At 42.4% G+C, this 12,345-nt stretch overlaps 1 protein-coding gene across 1 annotated transcript in view; it reads left to right on the top strand.

The window, feature by feature from the left end:
* The first annotated feature begins 431 nt into the window (after positions 1-431).
* Positions 432-12,345, top strand: part of BAIAP2L1 (BAR/IMD domain containing adaptor protein 2 like 1) — a 32,337-nt gene continuing 20,423 nt past the window's right edge. The window contains exons 1-3 of the mRNA XM_036392423.2: positions 432-539; positions 8,628-8,703; positions 11,368-11,454. Coding sequence (XP_036248316.1) covers positions 489-539; positions 8,628-8,703; positions 11,368-11,454 — 214 coding nt within the window. The 5' untranslated portion in view covers positions 432-488. The remainder of the gene's footprint in view (positions 540-8,627; positions 8,704-11,367; positions 11,455-12,345) is intronic.

Raw genomic sequence — 12,345 nt, forward strand, 5'->3', positions numbered from 1 at the left:
AAAAGTTTACCTCCGGCTTCGCGGGGCACTTGGAGCAGAGCTGCCTCCTGAGGGTTTCCTTCCACACGCCCCGGGTCGGGCTTTGGCAGTGGGACAGGGGCTCCGCGGAGGAGGAGGAGGATGGATGGGATGGGGATGGGGATGGGGATGAGGATGAGGATGGAGGCGGCGCTCGGAGCGGGCGGTGGCGGCGGCTCAGGTAGGGGCGGTCCGAGCGCACCGCCCGCCCCGCCCGGCCGAGCTGAGCCGAGCCGAGCCGAGCCGAGCCGAGCCGTGCCCGCCGAGCCGAGTGCGGCGATGCGAGCCCGGCCCGGCCCTCCCCGCCCGCCGAGCCAGTCCTGCCGCGTCGGGAGCGGCGGCGCAGGGCCCGCCCCGGCGGCGCTGCCCGGCTGGTTCCGCAAGTTTCTGACACTTGGAGCCCGGAACGCGAGGCTGCGCTGCGCTGGGGCCGGGGCGCTCCGCAGGACAGAGCTCTCCCCGCCGGCACCATGTCCCGGGACCCCGAGGAGGTGAACAAGCTGACGGAGAACACGTACAGAGTGAGTGCGGGCCGGGCAGGGGCTGCCCGCGCCACCTTTGCCCCGGGGGCCGCGGGAGGCGCGGGGCAGCCGCGGCTCCTCGCGCGGAAACGCAGCAAACTTTTATCTTTTTTTTTTTTCTTTACTTTCTTTTTTCTCTCTCTCTTTTTTTTTTTTTTCTTCTTTTTACTTTTTTTTTTCCTCTTTTCTTGTCTGTTGTTTTTCCCCCCTTCTCCTTCTTTTCCCTGCTCCCCGGGGTTATCCCGTCCGGCCGCTCCCCCTGCCCGCAGCCCCCGGGCGGGCACGGCCGCGGCACCTCCGGGACAAGGCGGCTTCCAGACCGGTTCCTGCCTCTCCAGCAGGCTCGGTTCAACAGCCAGCCCTAATTCCCTCGCTGTGTTTTGGGGATAAGGTGGTTTGGCGGTCCTGGTGGTTGTGGTCCTCTGCTTGAACCGTTTCTCCATACGGGCCAGCGCCTAAAAATGGCTTAACGCTGAATTAAGTTGCTTGCCAGCGTCCCGAGCTGATAATCAGATTTATGATGGTGCGCCCTAGCACTGCCTCAAAGGACCGACGGCTGTGTGGAGTTCAATTCATGCTGGGAAGTTTTAAACTTTCTAAAATGCCTTGTTATTTGTAGATTTAAAAATATTTTGTTTATGGGCAACACACATTTGTTCTGAATTCTTTCTTCCTATAAACACACTCTTTCCAAAACACAGCAATTCTAATTGGGAAAAATTCCCTTGAGAATCATACTTTTGGTTGGGTAGTGAAGTAATCCATAGTTGTATCTGTAGTCCTCATTCTGTACAGTGTGTTGTACCAGAGGAAGCACTCAAATTTGCATGATTGAATGCATTTGCAAATTTAACTTACAGCTGCACTGCACTTGTAGCTTTGAGCCCTAAGGAAAGCTTTCTGGTGGATTGTTCTATTTCACTATTTACTAAATTTTTCTGGTTTATTATCAAATGTTTTCATATTTTGAAGATGTTGCTATCAGCATTTAAAGGTTTCTAAAAACAATTACTAGGTGCAAATTTTAGTGTTACTTTTGTTGTTCTTCAACACACATTTAAGTCAACTTTACCCCTCCCTTTAAGTAGTCCAGTTATATTGGGGTCACGTTGTATTTGCTTTCTTTTGGACTTATATATCAAATTCATGCAAAACTACCGAAAAAAATGAGATTATCTGGGTATAAATTTTGTCCTCTAGAACCAGAGCAGATAATCTTAAATAGTCTGGTGCTTTTTGGTATCAGTTAGGTTTGTGGCAAGGCCATAAGCAAATATAAATTCCTCTCTCAGAAGAGCACCCTGTAAATACTGGCTCACAGAGGAGAAGCCTGGGAAGTTGACTGTTCAGGGCTGTGCCAACAAAGGAATGCTCTACTCTGTCTATTGACTTCCAGAATGCAGTCAAAACAGTTTCACAGAGGAGAGGGGAGAAGATCTCCTATGTCTTTTAATGGATATAATTTAAAATAGTCTTTAAAGGAGTGAGAAACCTCTAAATAGCAAAACCTTCCCTGTTATTCAGTACTTATTTCCTGGGAAAGTTTGTGATTTAGTTTTGTTTTCTCAACTAATTCAAAGGGATCTTTAAGATCGAAATAACCAGGAAAACCACAAAGGAATACAAAGTTAATGTTGACATTGTGATGAAATGTCTCCTCTGTAGGTATTTTGAGAGGTCTGGCATGTTGCATCACATAGCTCGTACTCACAGGCCTGGAAACCCTCCTGCCCTGCCCTCATTAAAAATTGAAACTTTATCCAGATAAGGATATAAAGGCTGCTTCAGATAGAGGATGAGTTCGGGGTCCACTTTAAAGCACTTATTTCTCCATCAAAGTTGAAATCTTGGAAACAGCTGGTCACCCTTTAGGGGCAGAGAGCAGGAGCCTGTGTATTCAGCTCTGGCTGGGACTGTAATCACAGCTCCCCCGTGTCAAACAAATGAACACCTCTTGGTGCCGTGCTCAGCCTGAGTGGAGAGCCTGCTCTCCTTTGTTCAGCAGTGCTCATGGCACTTCTGGCCCTGCCTGTGCCATCCCAGCAGTGCACTGCCTGAACCACCGTGCTGGGATGGGAAGAACCCAGAGCACTGCTTGGGCTTCTCCTGCCTGTACAAAGAAGGGCTTGGTCTGGGGAAAAACCAGTTCAGTGCAGCGCAGTGATGCCATCTGTGCTGCAGGACCAAATACAGGCTTAAGACTTCTCAAAAAAAAAAATCAAGTTTTGGGTGACCTGGAAAAATAATAGAAAATTAAATTGAATACCTTGCTGGCCTGCTATTTTCAGGGGGGTGGGGGAGTGTTGTGTGATTTTTTTTCTTTCTTTCTTACTAATCCACTGGATTTATTAAATACCTAGTAACCTGTGTTATACAAAGCTTCAAAATATATTTACAGAAGTCATCAGGTGGCTGAGCAATGCCGTTTTATTTTTATCTTGTTCTTCCTTTTTTCTGGCAACAACACCACAAAGTGAATACCTCAATGTTTTTCAGCTAACCTGACTAAATAAACAGCATAATTCACAAATGTGTGTGCACACACCAAAACCAGGGCTGACATTTACCCTTTATGTAAGATCTGAAGAATCACTCCAATGCATGATAGGAATGGCACGTGCACAATGAAGCCCAAGGGTGTGGGAGCCTATGACTAAAGAGGGCCAGAGCCTCCTCCTGCCAAGGAGCTGCTGAGAGCTTCCCTGGTATGACACTGCCCTGCCCTGGCAGCTCCCCCTGGGGACATGGGACAGTGTGGGGGACACTGTGGCGCCCCCTGACACTCAGGTGCAAGGGGTTTATGTGTGGCTGTGTCCCTGCAGCCTGCACAGGTTTTGTGCTGTAGGGGGGAAAGCTGCTCAGCATCCGGCTGTGGCACAGGGAGTGCAGGGGAAAGGGGACAGGGCAGGAAAGTGCTGAGGTACAGACCTGTCCTCCTGCCTGCATGGGCCAAGGGCTGGGCAGGCAGCTCACAGTGCTCCTGTGGGGTGAGGCTCCCAGAGCTCTTGATAATGGCAGGATTTGTGTTGCTCATCTTGGATTTAAGATATATCTCTCTGTATTCAAGTGAATCGTACCCAGAAATTTTGATCATCAACCAAAGCACAATTTAAAAAAAAACCCAAAACGCCTCTCTCCCCCAAAAAAAACCACTTTGTGCTCCCCAGAGGCATTGAGAATTATTTTGGTTGGCTATGTTGTTTTATCACAGAAATAGATCTGATAAATTCAAAGTCCTAAATTCCATGTTTCTGTATTTTAAAAAGACTCACAGTTATATTAAGCTACTGGATTTATGTATCAAACTTCAAATTCACCTATGGTCCCAGCACAAGCTGCAGTCAGGCTGTTGCTTTGCATCCCTGCATTATAAATCTGACTTGGAGGAAGAGGAGCCTTTGGGAGTTTGTATAAAATCCAGTTCTTCCTCGGTATAAATTATCTCTTCTGCCCTTATTTAGAGTTATGCCTACTTGAGGTCTATCCTTGGGCATGTGTTCATAACCTGGAAAGGTTTGTATTTGAAACACCCTGATGGATGATGTATTAATGTTTCTCTTAAAGAAGAAATGTTCCACCAAGACGACTAATAATTAGTCATAAGAATTAGTCTTTTTGAATAAACACTGGCATCTTGATTTAGTCTTTTCCATTCTGTTAAACCTGTTTTAAAATATTAAACTAACATACAAATGGGATATCTTAACATGAGATGTGCTGAGCGCTCAACTGTGCCCTTCTGAAAACTGCATTATGAATTTCAGAAGGTAAAAGGAGGAGATGTAATGTATAAAATGCTTCAAGTACAGTAGAGCACAGTATTATTTCCTTTTTCTACACCTTTTGAATCTTCTCAAGGGGGGGAAGTCTCAGACATAGTGTGGCCACACTAGAGACTTCTTAAAAAATTTACTCATTTTCAAATTGAGAAATAACAATTTAAACCAAATCACCAGTAGTTATACAGAGTTTAGCTATGAATAGCTATAGTGATGGTAATAGGAGTGATGTAGACATCAAGATCTGCTCCTCTGGTACTTTTCTAATTTCAGAATTCTACCCAAATTCTTTGTTATTCACTCTTGCAAGAGTGCCTGCAGGATGTAAACTCGGAACCGCAGGGAGTCTATGCATTGTTTAGTTGTGTTCATACCTGCTGAGCCATTGTTCAGTGAGGTGTGTCTTTAAGTAAAAAGCAAAGCTGAGCATTTACAGGAAGGCACTTTTACAATGGCTGTCATTTGGTTTGAAGATTAGCCTTGTTTATGTGACTGTCAGGAACTGCGGAAGGTTTAATACCCACACACAACAAGTGGAAATTCAGGGCTTCTTCCTCTTCAGCCAGCTCCCTGCTACCAGGCTGGATAACTCACTCTGGTTTTATGTGGTGGAAGGAACACAGCAACCCTTACAGCAGATTCTCTGAGGATTTAATGACTCAAACCACCAGAATAAATTTCTCTTGTGCTTTTTTCCCTTGGAAGGTCGCTTTTGCCAGCTCTGAAGGTCTCTGCATAAAAGATGTTTCCAGTTGCCTGTTTTGTAAATGTTTCCCTTTATTTCCATTCATCCTAAATAATAGAAAGCTGTAGGATCTGATCATGGGCCTCCTCTTCTCGTTAATTATTCTGTTCATGAGAGGTAGTGTGTCACTGGAATATAGGACACACGATTCACAATTAGGAGGCCCTGTTTGTGTGCCTCTCTCCATGGGCAGATGATGTGTTGTGAACCACTTTATCCCTCCCAAGCTCTCTCTCACTTTATGATGTTTATTTGGATTAAGACAAAGGTTTTATTTGCATGTCCTTGTACACCAAGGAAGATAAAAATACTGTTATTTTCTGACACTTTTGACAATTTTAAGTTCATTGTTCTCCTGATGAGAAATTTTTCTCTGTTCCTCTGTCCTCCTTTTTGAGAAGTTTTGAGATCTGACTATTGTGTGACTTGAAATTTTGCACTGGTGTTCAGTCCCACTCATTTCTGTGACCTTTTCTTTGGACTAAAAGAGAAGCTATAAAACTGTAAGACAAGGTAAGAAAAAGTAGCTGTACAAATTGATTGGAGTTGCACTTGTCCCCTATAACTTCTGAAGTTGAATAAAATACTACAGTAATTTTAATTTATCTGAAATTTCTTGGTAATATCAAATCTATAGCTCATTCTGAAGAGGGAGTTGCCTGTGACATTTTCCCTTTTTGATAAAGTGCTCTAGATACTTCTCCTGGACTTCAAAGACAGCCAGTGCTTACCTGTGGTTAACTGTACTGAAGGACCACTAGAAGCATGGCCAGGTTTTTTGTTTGCTTCAATAGAAAGGAAAAAGATCACATATTATGCTTTTTTCCTAATGCATGAAAGGGAAATAATCTGAGAATTATTTCATCAGGTCATCTTGGAGACGTGGCAGGGGCGTCAGGGAGAGTTCAGTTTTTCTATTGAACACAAACACTTGATTGAGATGAGCCTTGCCCAGTGGTGGGAGGATCAGCTGATCCCCATAAACCAAACTGGGAAACCAAGATTCCAAAGGGGAATTTCCATGCCGAGGTTTTTGCCGTTCCTGGGGCGTTCACATCCAGGGTCTGGCTCTGCTGACAATCAACCTCTGTGGCCTGAAACCCTTCCAGAGCCTGCCTGGGCTGCAGGAGAAAAGATCCATGAGCTGTGCTCCTTCCAGCTGCTGCAGGCACTGCCTGTGAACTGTTTCTTCACCTTTCCCAGTGGTTTTATGCACCTTGAGCAGATGTGATGTCCTGGAGCTCTCCCTCTGCGTTCCACTGGAGCTGCTGTGTCTGCAGAGCGTGCTCTGTGTCTGCTGTACACAAATCCCTGCTCCGGGTCAAGAGGTCTAATGAAAAACAAGAGCTCTGGGGGCTGCTGCAGAGAGAGGAGCTGTTAAGGGTAATTTTATTGGGGTTTGTTCACTTCCTCCTGAATGAAAACCACTGACAATCACTGGTTTGAAATCTGAATTCGAAGATGTCAGGGAAACTGGAATCTTTACCCCTGAATGCTTCAGACAGTCATTCCAAAAATCAGTACTTCAAGGCCAATAATTATCACGTTATTCTCAGAATTTTGGGGTAGGTGGCAATAAGGGGTTTTACTCTGTAATTTTTTGTTTTGAGGAACAGAGTTAGCATAGGCAGAATCTTTCAGGATTATTTTCAGTATAGAGTGGCAATTCAAGGTGGCATTGAGATTCTTCCTTGCCATGGACACACACCATCATGACACATCTTTTTTTCCCCCATATCCTTGGACATACAGGACTCTTTATCCTGAAACAATCCCCTAATTCATCTTTTTTTATTTTTTTCCTTGTGATTCACTGACTCCATGTAAGTCAACAGACACCCGTCTTTAGTACACAGCTGGGAAGAAATAGCAAAAAGTTGGAATAGGAAGAAACAACTTGCTCCTTGGAACAAGTGTCTCACAGTCAGAGTGCCTCAGCAAGGAGGAGAGCAGCAGCCACAGCAGCAACACTGACAGCAAATTCCAGAGCTGGGGCAGGAGGAGGGATGTTCCCAGACACCAGAGCCTGAATATCCATCCTGTTCAGTTGTTAGAGTAGCCCTTGGCATTGTTGGCTCCACCTGAAACAGCTTTCCCAAATGATTTCTGGATGTGGTTTGTGAGTTAACACAAATCAAGGGCCTGGGGACAATAGCTGGTTTGTTTGCAGTGATTGCATTTGGGTGGGTGAGAGTTTAATGGGACAGACCAGAAAACAATCCCAGTTGCATTTAATTTGTACACAAAGGCAGTGAGGCCAGGTATTGTTGTTCTGTGGCTGCTTTTGATGTAATTTATGCTATTCTATTATTGGAATCTAATAGTTTTATATATATTTTAAAATACCTATATTTTTACTGTTAAAGTGTTATTGGAGTTAATCCTTCACTTTTTATGTTCAGCAGAATCCAGGTATAGTGCTGTCTTTGAAAAATGATAGAATTCTGTCTGCATGGCCTTGCCTGAAAAACAGACAAATGTGACAGTATTGCTGTTCTTTTTGGGTCCACCTGTGTACTAAACATAAATATTTTCATTCTGTTAGGAGTAGAACAGACAAAAGCTTGATAGTATTTCACCTGTCTTGAGTCTTGTATTTCCTGTAAACAGAAAGCATCTGTTTTGAATTCCTTGAACCTGACAGTTCTGCTGCGTGAACAGCAGTGAGTGGTGTCATAAAAGTATTGCCATAAAAATAGTAAGAATGACTGAATGGTGTCTACAGGAATCTCATCATCTTCTTCTTTTCATGCCAGTATAATTTCACAGAGTAATGCCAGAGCCATAGATTTGTTAGGAAGATTCTGGGGAAAGGAGGTCCAGAATCTGCAGGTTGTAGAATTTGCTAGGAATGAGAACAGTCCTGCCTGGAGCTGCTGGATTTCAGATTCTGGTTGTTTCAGCCAATAATTGTATTTGACAGTGAAAGCAGCTGCAGTGGATTTTTTCCCCCCCCTTCTATTTAAATAAGGTCATCATTTTCATTTTCTTTCTGAAAAAAAAAAACATGGCTTTGCACAAATTTCAAACAAACAAAAAACACAGCAAAAAAATACCAAAATGGCTAATTTCCCTAAATGCATCTGTAACACAGAAACCACAAAGAATGTGAACAAGACATCTGGTGAAATTTTTCTTCTTTTCTTTTCTAGCATTTTTTTAAGTTTAGAAATCAAATCTTGAACCACTGTCAGAAGGTTGTCTGAATTTATAAAACAATTAGTGGATAAAGGTTTTTCTCTCATTCCAACATCACCTACCATAAAAGATGATCTTGCACAAGCTTTGATCACACACTTCATATCCTTTTGTATTATAAACAGCCAGACTCCTTGTTACCCCCTGTTGCAATAGTTGAACTTTTTTTTTCCCATTTGTTGATATTAAATGCTCCGTTTCTTCTCCCTTCCATCCTTTGTTTTCCTGTGTCTCTCAAATCCTCCAATTTTCATCCATCCATGGCCTTCTCAGTTGTGAACTAGCCCTGGGTGACACTGAGGTTAATACTGACACCCACTGTGGAATTGCCTTGGTTATAACACAAATTCTGTTTCCTTTCACTAGAATGTTATGGAACAGTTCAATCCCGGGCTGAGGAATTTAATAAATCTGGGGAAGAATTATGAAAAAGCTGTTAATGGTAAGTTTTCCAGGTGCTACCTTTAGAAAGAATGTTTAATTCCCATTGAAATGGACATATTGGATATGAGGGTTGTGTATATAGGCTTAATTCCCAAGTTGAACTTTGGATGTGTTTAATTAAGAGAAAAAAAACCCCTAAGTAACAAGCACAAATATACAAATATAGGCACCTTCTCTCCAGCCTTTTGGGGTTTTTCCACTGTCCTGGAGAAGTTGCATCACAAACACTTAGGCACAGAGTTCCTGCAAAATAAACTGAAAGTGGCTTTGAGTAACTCACATTGAAATAAGAATTTTAAAAAAACCAAAGTTATGTAAATTAGGTGTTATTTTTTTTTTCTCTGAAAATACCTTCCAGAGATATTTCACATTCTTAGATCTGTTCCTGCTCACCTACACACGTCACTACTTAAGTAACCCTGAGTACAGAACAATGTGAATTAGTTCAAGTTACAGGAGTGGATTGATTTGTTTTTGTTGCTGTCCATACTAATCCTGATGGTATCTTTTTCATTGAGTCAAAATCAGAATGAATTTTAATTTGAATCTAAGGACCAGTCTCTCAAACATTTTAGAATAGAATTGACTTCACAGAAACAATCTAAGTAGGGCTTTCCAGGACTGGGCTCCAGACTCCCAGAGCCTGCACTCTGGGACCTGTCAGAGCCTGCTCCATTTCCCATGCAGACCTGTCAAACTGCTTGATACCATATTAAAACCATGTAAAATCTCTCTAATTTTGCCTCACTCAAGCCTGTGGCACATCAGTCCTCTGAGAAATGGGATCCTGCAGAAGTAGTGCTTAGCCAGACATTGAAATCTCTCTTCATGCAAATTTTAGACCTGGCTTGAGAAAAAGATAAAACCAAAGCTTGCTGGAGATGAAAAGAGGGAAATGTTGACTTAATTGTGGCAGTGCTTAACGTGATGGATTAACATGTGGTTACCTAGTACCTGACCTTAGGAATTACAGGTAGTACCAGAAGGAATAACAGTGTTTTCATATTCATTTGAAATGTCTCTATACCAGTTGCTGCTTTTCACACACTTTGCTGTTGATATGTTACATTTGGGCTCTTAGATCTGCCTTCAAGCCTAGCTGATAAGGCATATCTAGCATGAATGCTTAATTTCAAATGAATATTTACAGTGTTGCAACAACTGTTGCAAAGTCATCTTTGGACTCTCATAAATTGGTCATCTTTTCACCATCAGCTCTGAGTGGGGTAAATAGATCTGAAACAAGGAGCAAATACTCTGTTGCTAATCAAACACTCTGCAGCTTTCTAAAAAAGTTGGAGTATGCTGACAAAGAACATAAAACTTAAAAGAACTCCAGATATGTTTATAATGTATTTTTCTACACTTTGAGGACAAAAGGTCAAAAACCCTTCCCTTTCTGCAGAAATAATTTATATTCCATAGTGCTGGTGAAGGGACTTTACAAGCAGGGCTCTTGATTTAGCTTGGTTAGCACAGAGAAAATCACACATTTCCTTCCTTTTTAAGTGCTTGTATTAGGAGAAAAGAGTGACTTGGGGCTGTCTTGAGAAAACACAGATAGGAAGAGTTGGACTGGCATCAAATCCTCTTGTGCAGGTGGCACAATGCTCCACCAGTAGCACCAGGATAATTCTTCTGCTCAGAAAGTTTGAATACAGAGCACCTGTGAGACAGAGCTTAGACAGAAATCACCCTTTCTAATGCAACAGCCTCAAAAAGAATCTTTGTTTGATTTGGAAAATTTTCGGGCTTCTCAGTGAATATACTGTTATGCAACCAAAGATGTCACCTTGCTAGTAAAAACTATAAAATACAGACCTGTAATTGGCAATTATATTCCTCTCAGGAAAAAAAAGCACCTTAAGAGTCAATAGCAAGAGTCTGCTTGACTTTCACTTTAGATCAAGAATGTATTACTACAAGAAAATTGTGACAAATAACTTCACTAAGTTATTTTTCACATTAAAGCTTGCCAGTTTGTCCTTGTTCCTTCTTTTCTTTGTGGTGTGCAGGTCAGTTCTAGGCACTGAAGAGGCACAGCAGCCACTGTGGATCCGTTCCCTGTGTGAGATGTTTCTCCCACTGGCCTCCCTGCAGCTCCAATCCCCACATTTCTGTGTTCATCCCAGTGACACTGGCTGTGGGTTTAAATCAGCCCTGACCAGGAAATGATTCCTGGGAATCACTGAACCCTCGTGGTCTATCCCATTGGTTCCTGTGGCAGCCAGCTTTAGAGAGAAAGGATGATTTGTTCTGAGGGGCTCCTGGGACAGCTGCAGATCCCTGCTGTCATGGCCAGTTGCCATTTCCCAGCTCCCTGCTCTGGCTCAGCACTTTTGGGAGGTTTGGGATTGCAGTTTGGGTTTTTCCAACAGTTTCCTCTGTGCCAAGGAACTTTGCTGTGTCCTGACCAATGGCTTATGGCTAAGCCCTCCCACTGGATGCTGGTTGCCTGTGGGTATGCAGGGAAGTTGGAGCTAAATAACAGGCTGAAATTTCATTAATGTATTCTGGAGTTCTGGCTTTGTTTCCTGGTTTCACAGATCAGCAGGGAGCACAGGGACTCTGGATGACAAGACTTCATAGGATCATACATTAATGAAAATTGAAGATATTTTGATTTTTTTTAACAGTTGTGGTTTTTTTCACTCACCCCCAGGTATGGTAGTGGCTGGAAGAGCATATTATGATAGCCTTGCAAAGATTGGGGACATATCAGCAGATTCTCCAGTTTCTAAAGAATTAGGTAAGTGAAAACTCATTTTAAATTACTCCAAAGTATAACCTTTAGTTTTGCTTTCCTGCTGGCAGCTCACAGAACAAATGTGAAGTAGATAAGGATCAGTTAAAGTATGTTCTACTTTTATATAACATGGATGGAAGGGATTAGATGCCTTTAAGGCATATTATTTCTCAAGACACAATGTTTTGACAAATTTAGCTCTTTTTCCCCTCCTTTGGTGAATATATCTTCATATGCATTCAAAAGCATGTGTTTTTAGGCTCATATAATTCTAAAGTAAGTACCAAAAAACATATATCTTGATTTTTAGTGCAGAGGTGAATGTTGAAATACTTTTGCAACAGAATATTGGTATGAGAAGTCCTCATGTAGAACAGCAGTTCTACACTAAAACAATTTTCTGGTTGAGTGTCATTGTGAAGGGTTCAGTTTTACTTCACTACTTTTGATCAAGTGTATCACTAAAAGTTCTCAGGTGCATTTATATTTATTTTCTACTTGAGCTTTTGAAAGAGAAACTGTAGACTCAAAGACAGATTAATTTTACATTAATATAAATCCACTTCAAGTTCTGTACTCTCTGAAAATAATTTCTGAATATTTGAAAGATCAGCAGCAGCACTTGACCTTGACAACTTCACTTCCGTAGGCTGAGCAGCATAATTACAACACTGGGCAAGGGAGTACAAAGTATTTGTGATATTTCTGACAAAAGATTCTCATGTCACTGCAAAGCAAAGAACTGGGACCTATACACTGCAAAGAATAAGCATTTGTTGAATGCCTTCATTTGCTGTTTGACAAAAATAACTTGATGATGTGTCTTGCCTCTGAACTTTTGATTTTGGGCAATGTCGGACCCTTCCCGTGATGGATCTCCTCCTGTAGCTCACT

Source organism: Molothrus ater, chromosome 16, assembly GCF_012460135.2.
Source record: "Molothrus ater isolate BHLD 08-10-18 breed brown headed cowbird chromosome 16, BPBGC_Mater_1.1, whole genome shotgun sequence".
Taxonomy (NCBI): domain Eukaryota; kingdom Metazoa; phylum Chordata; class Aves; order Passeriformes; family Icteridae; genus Molothrus; species Molothrus ater.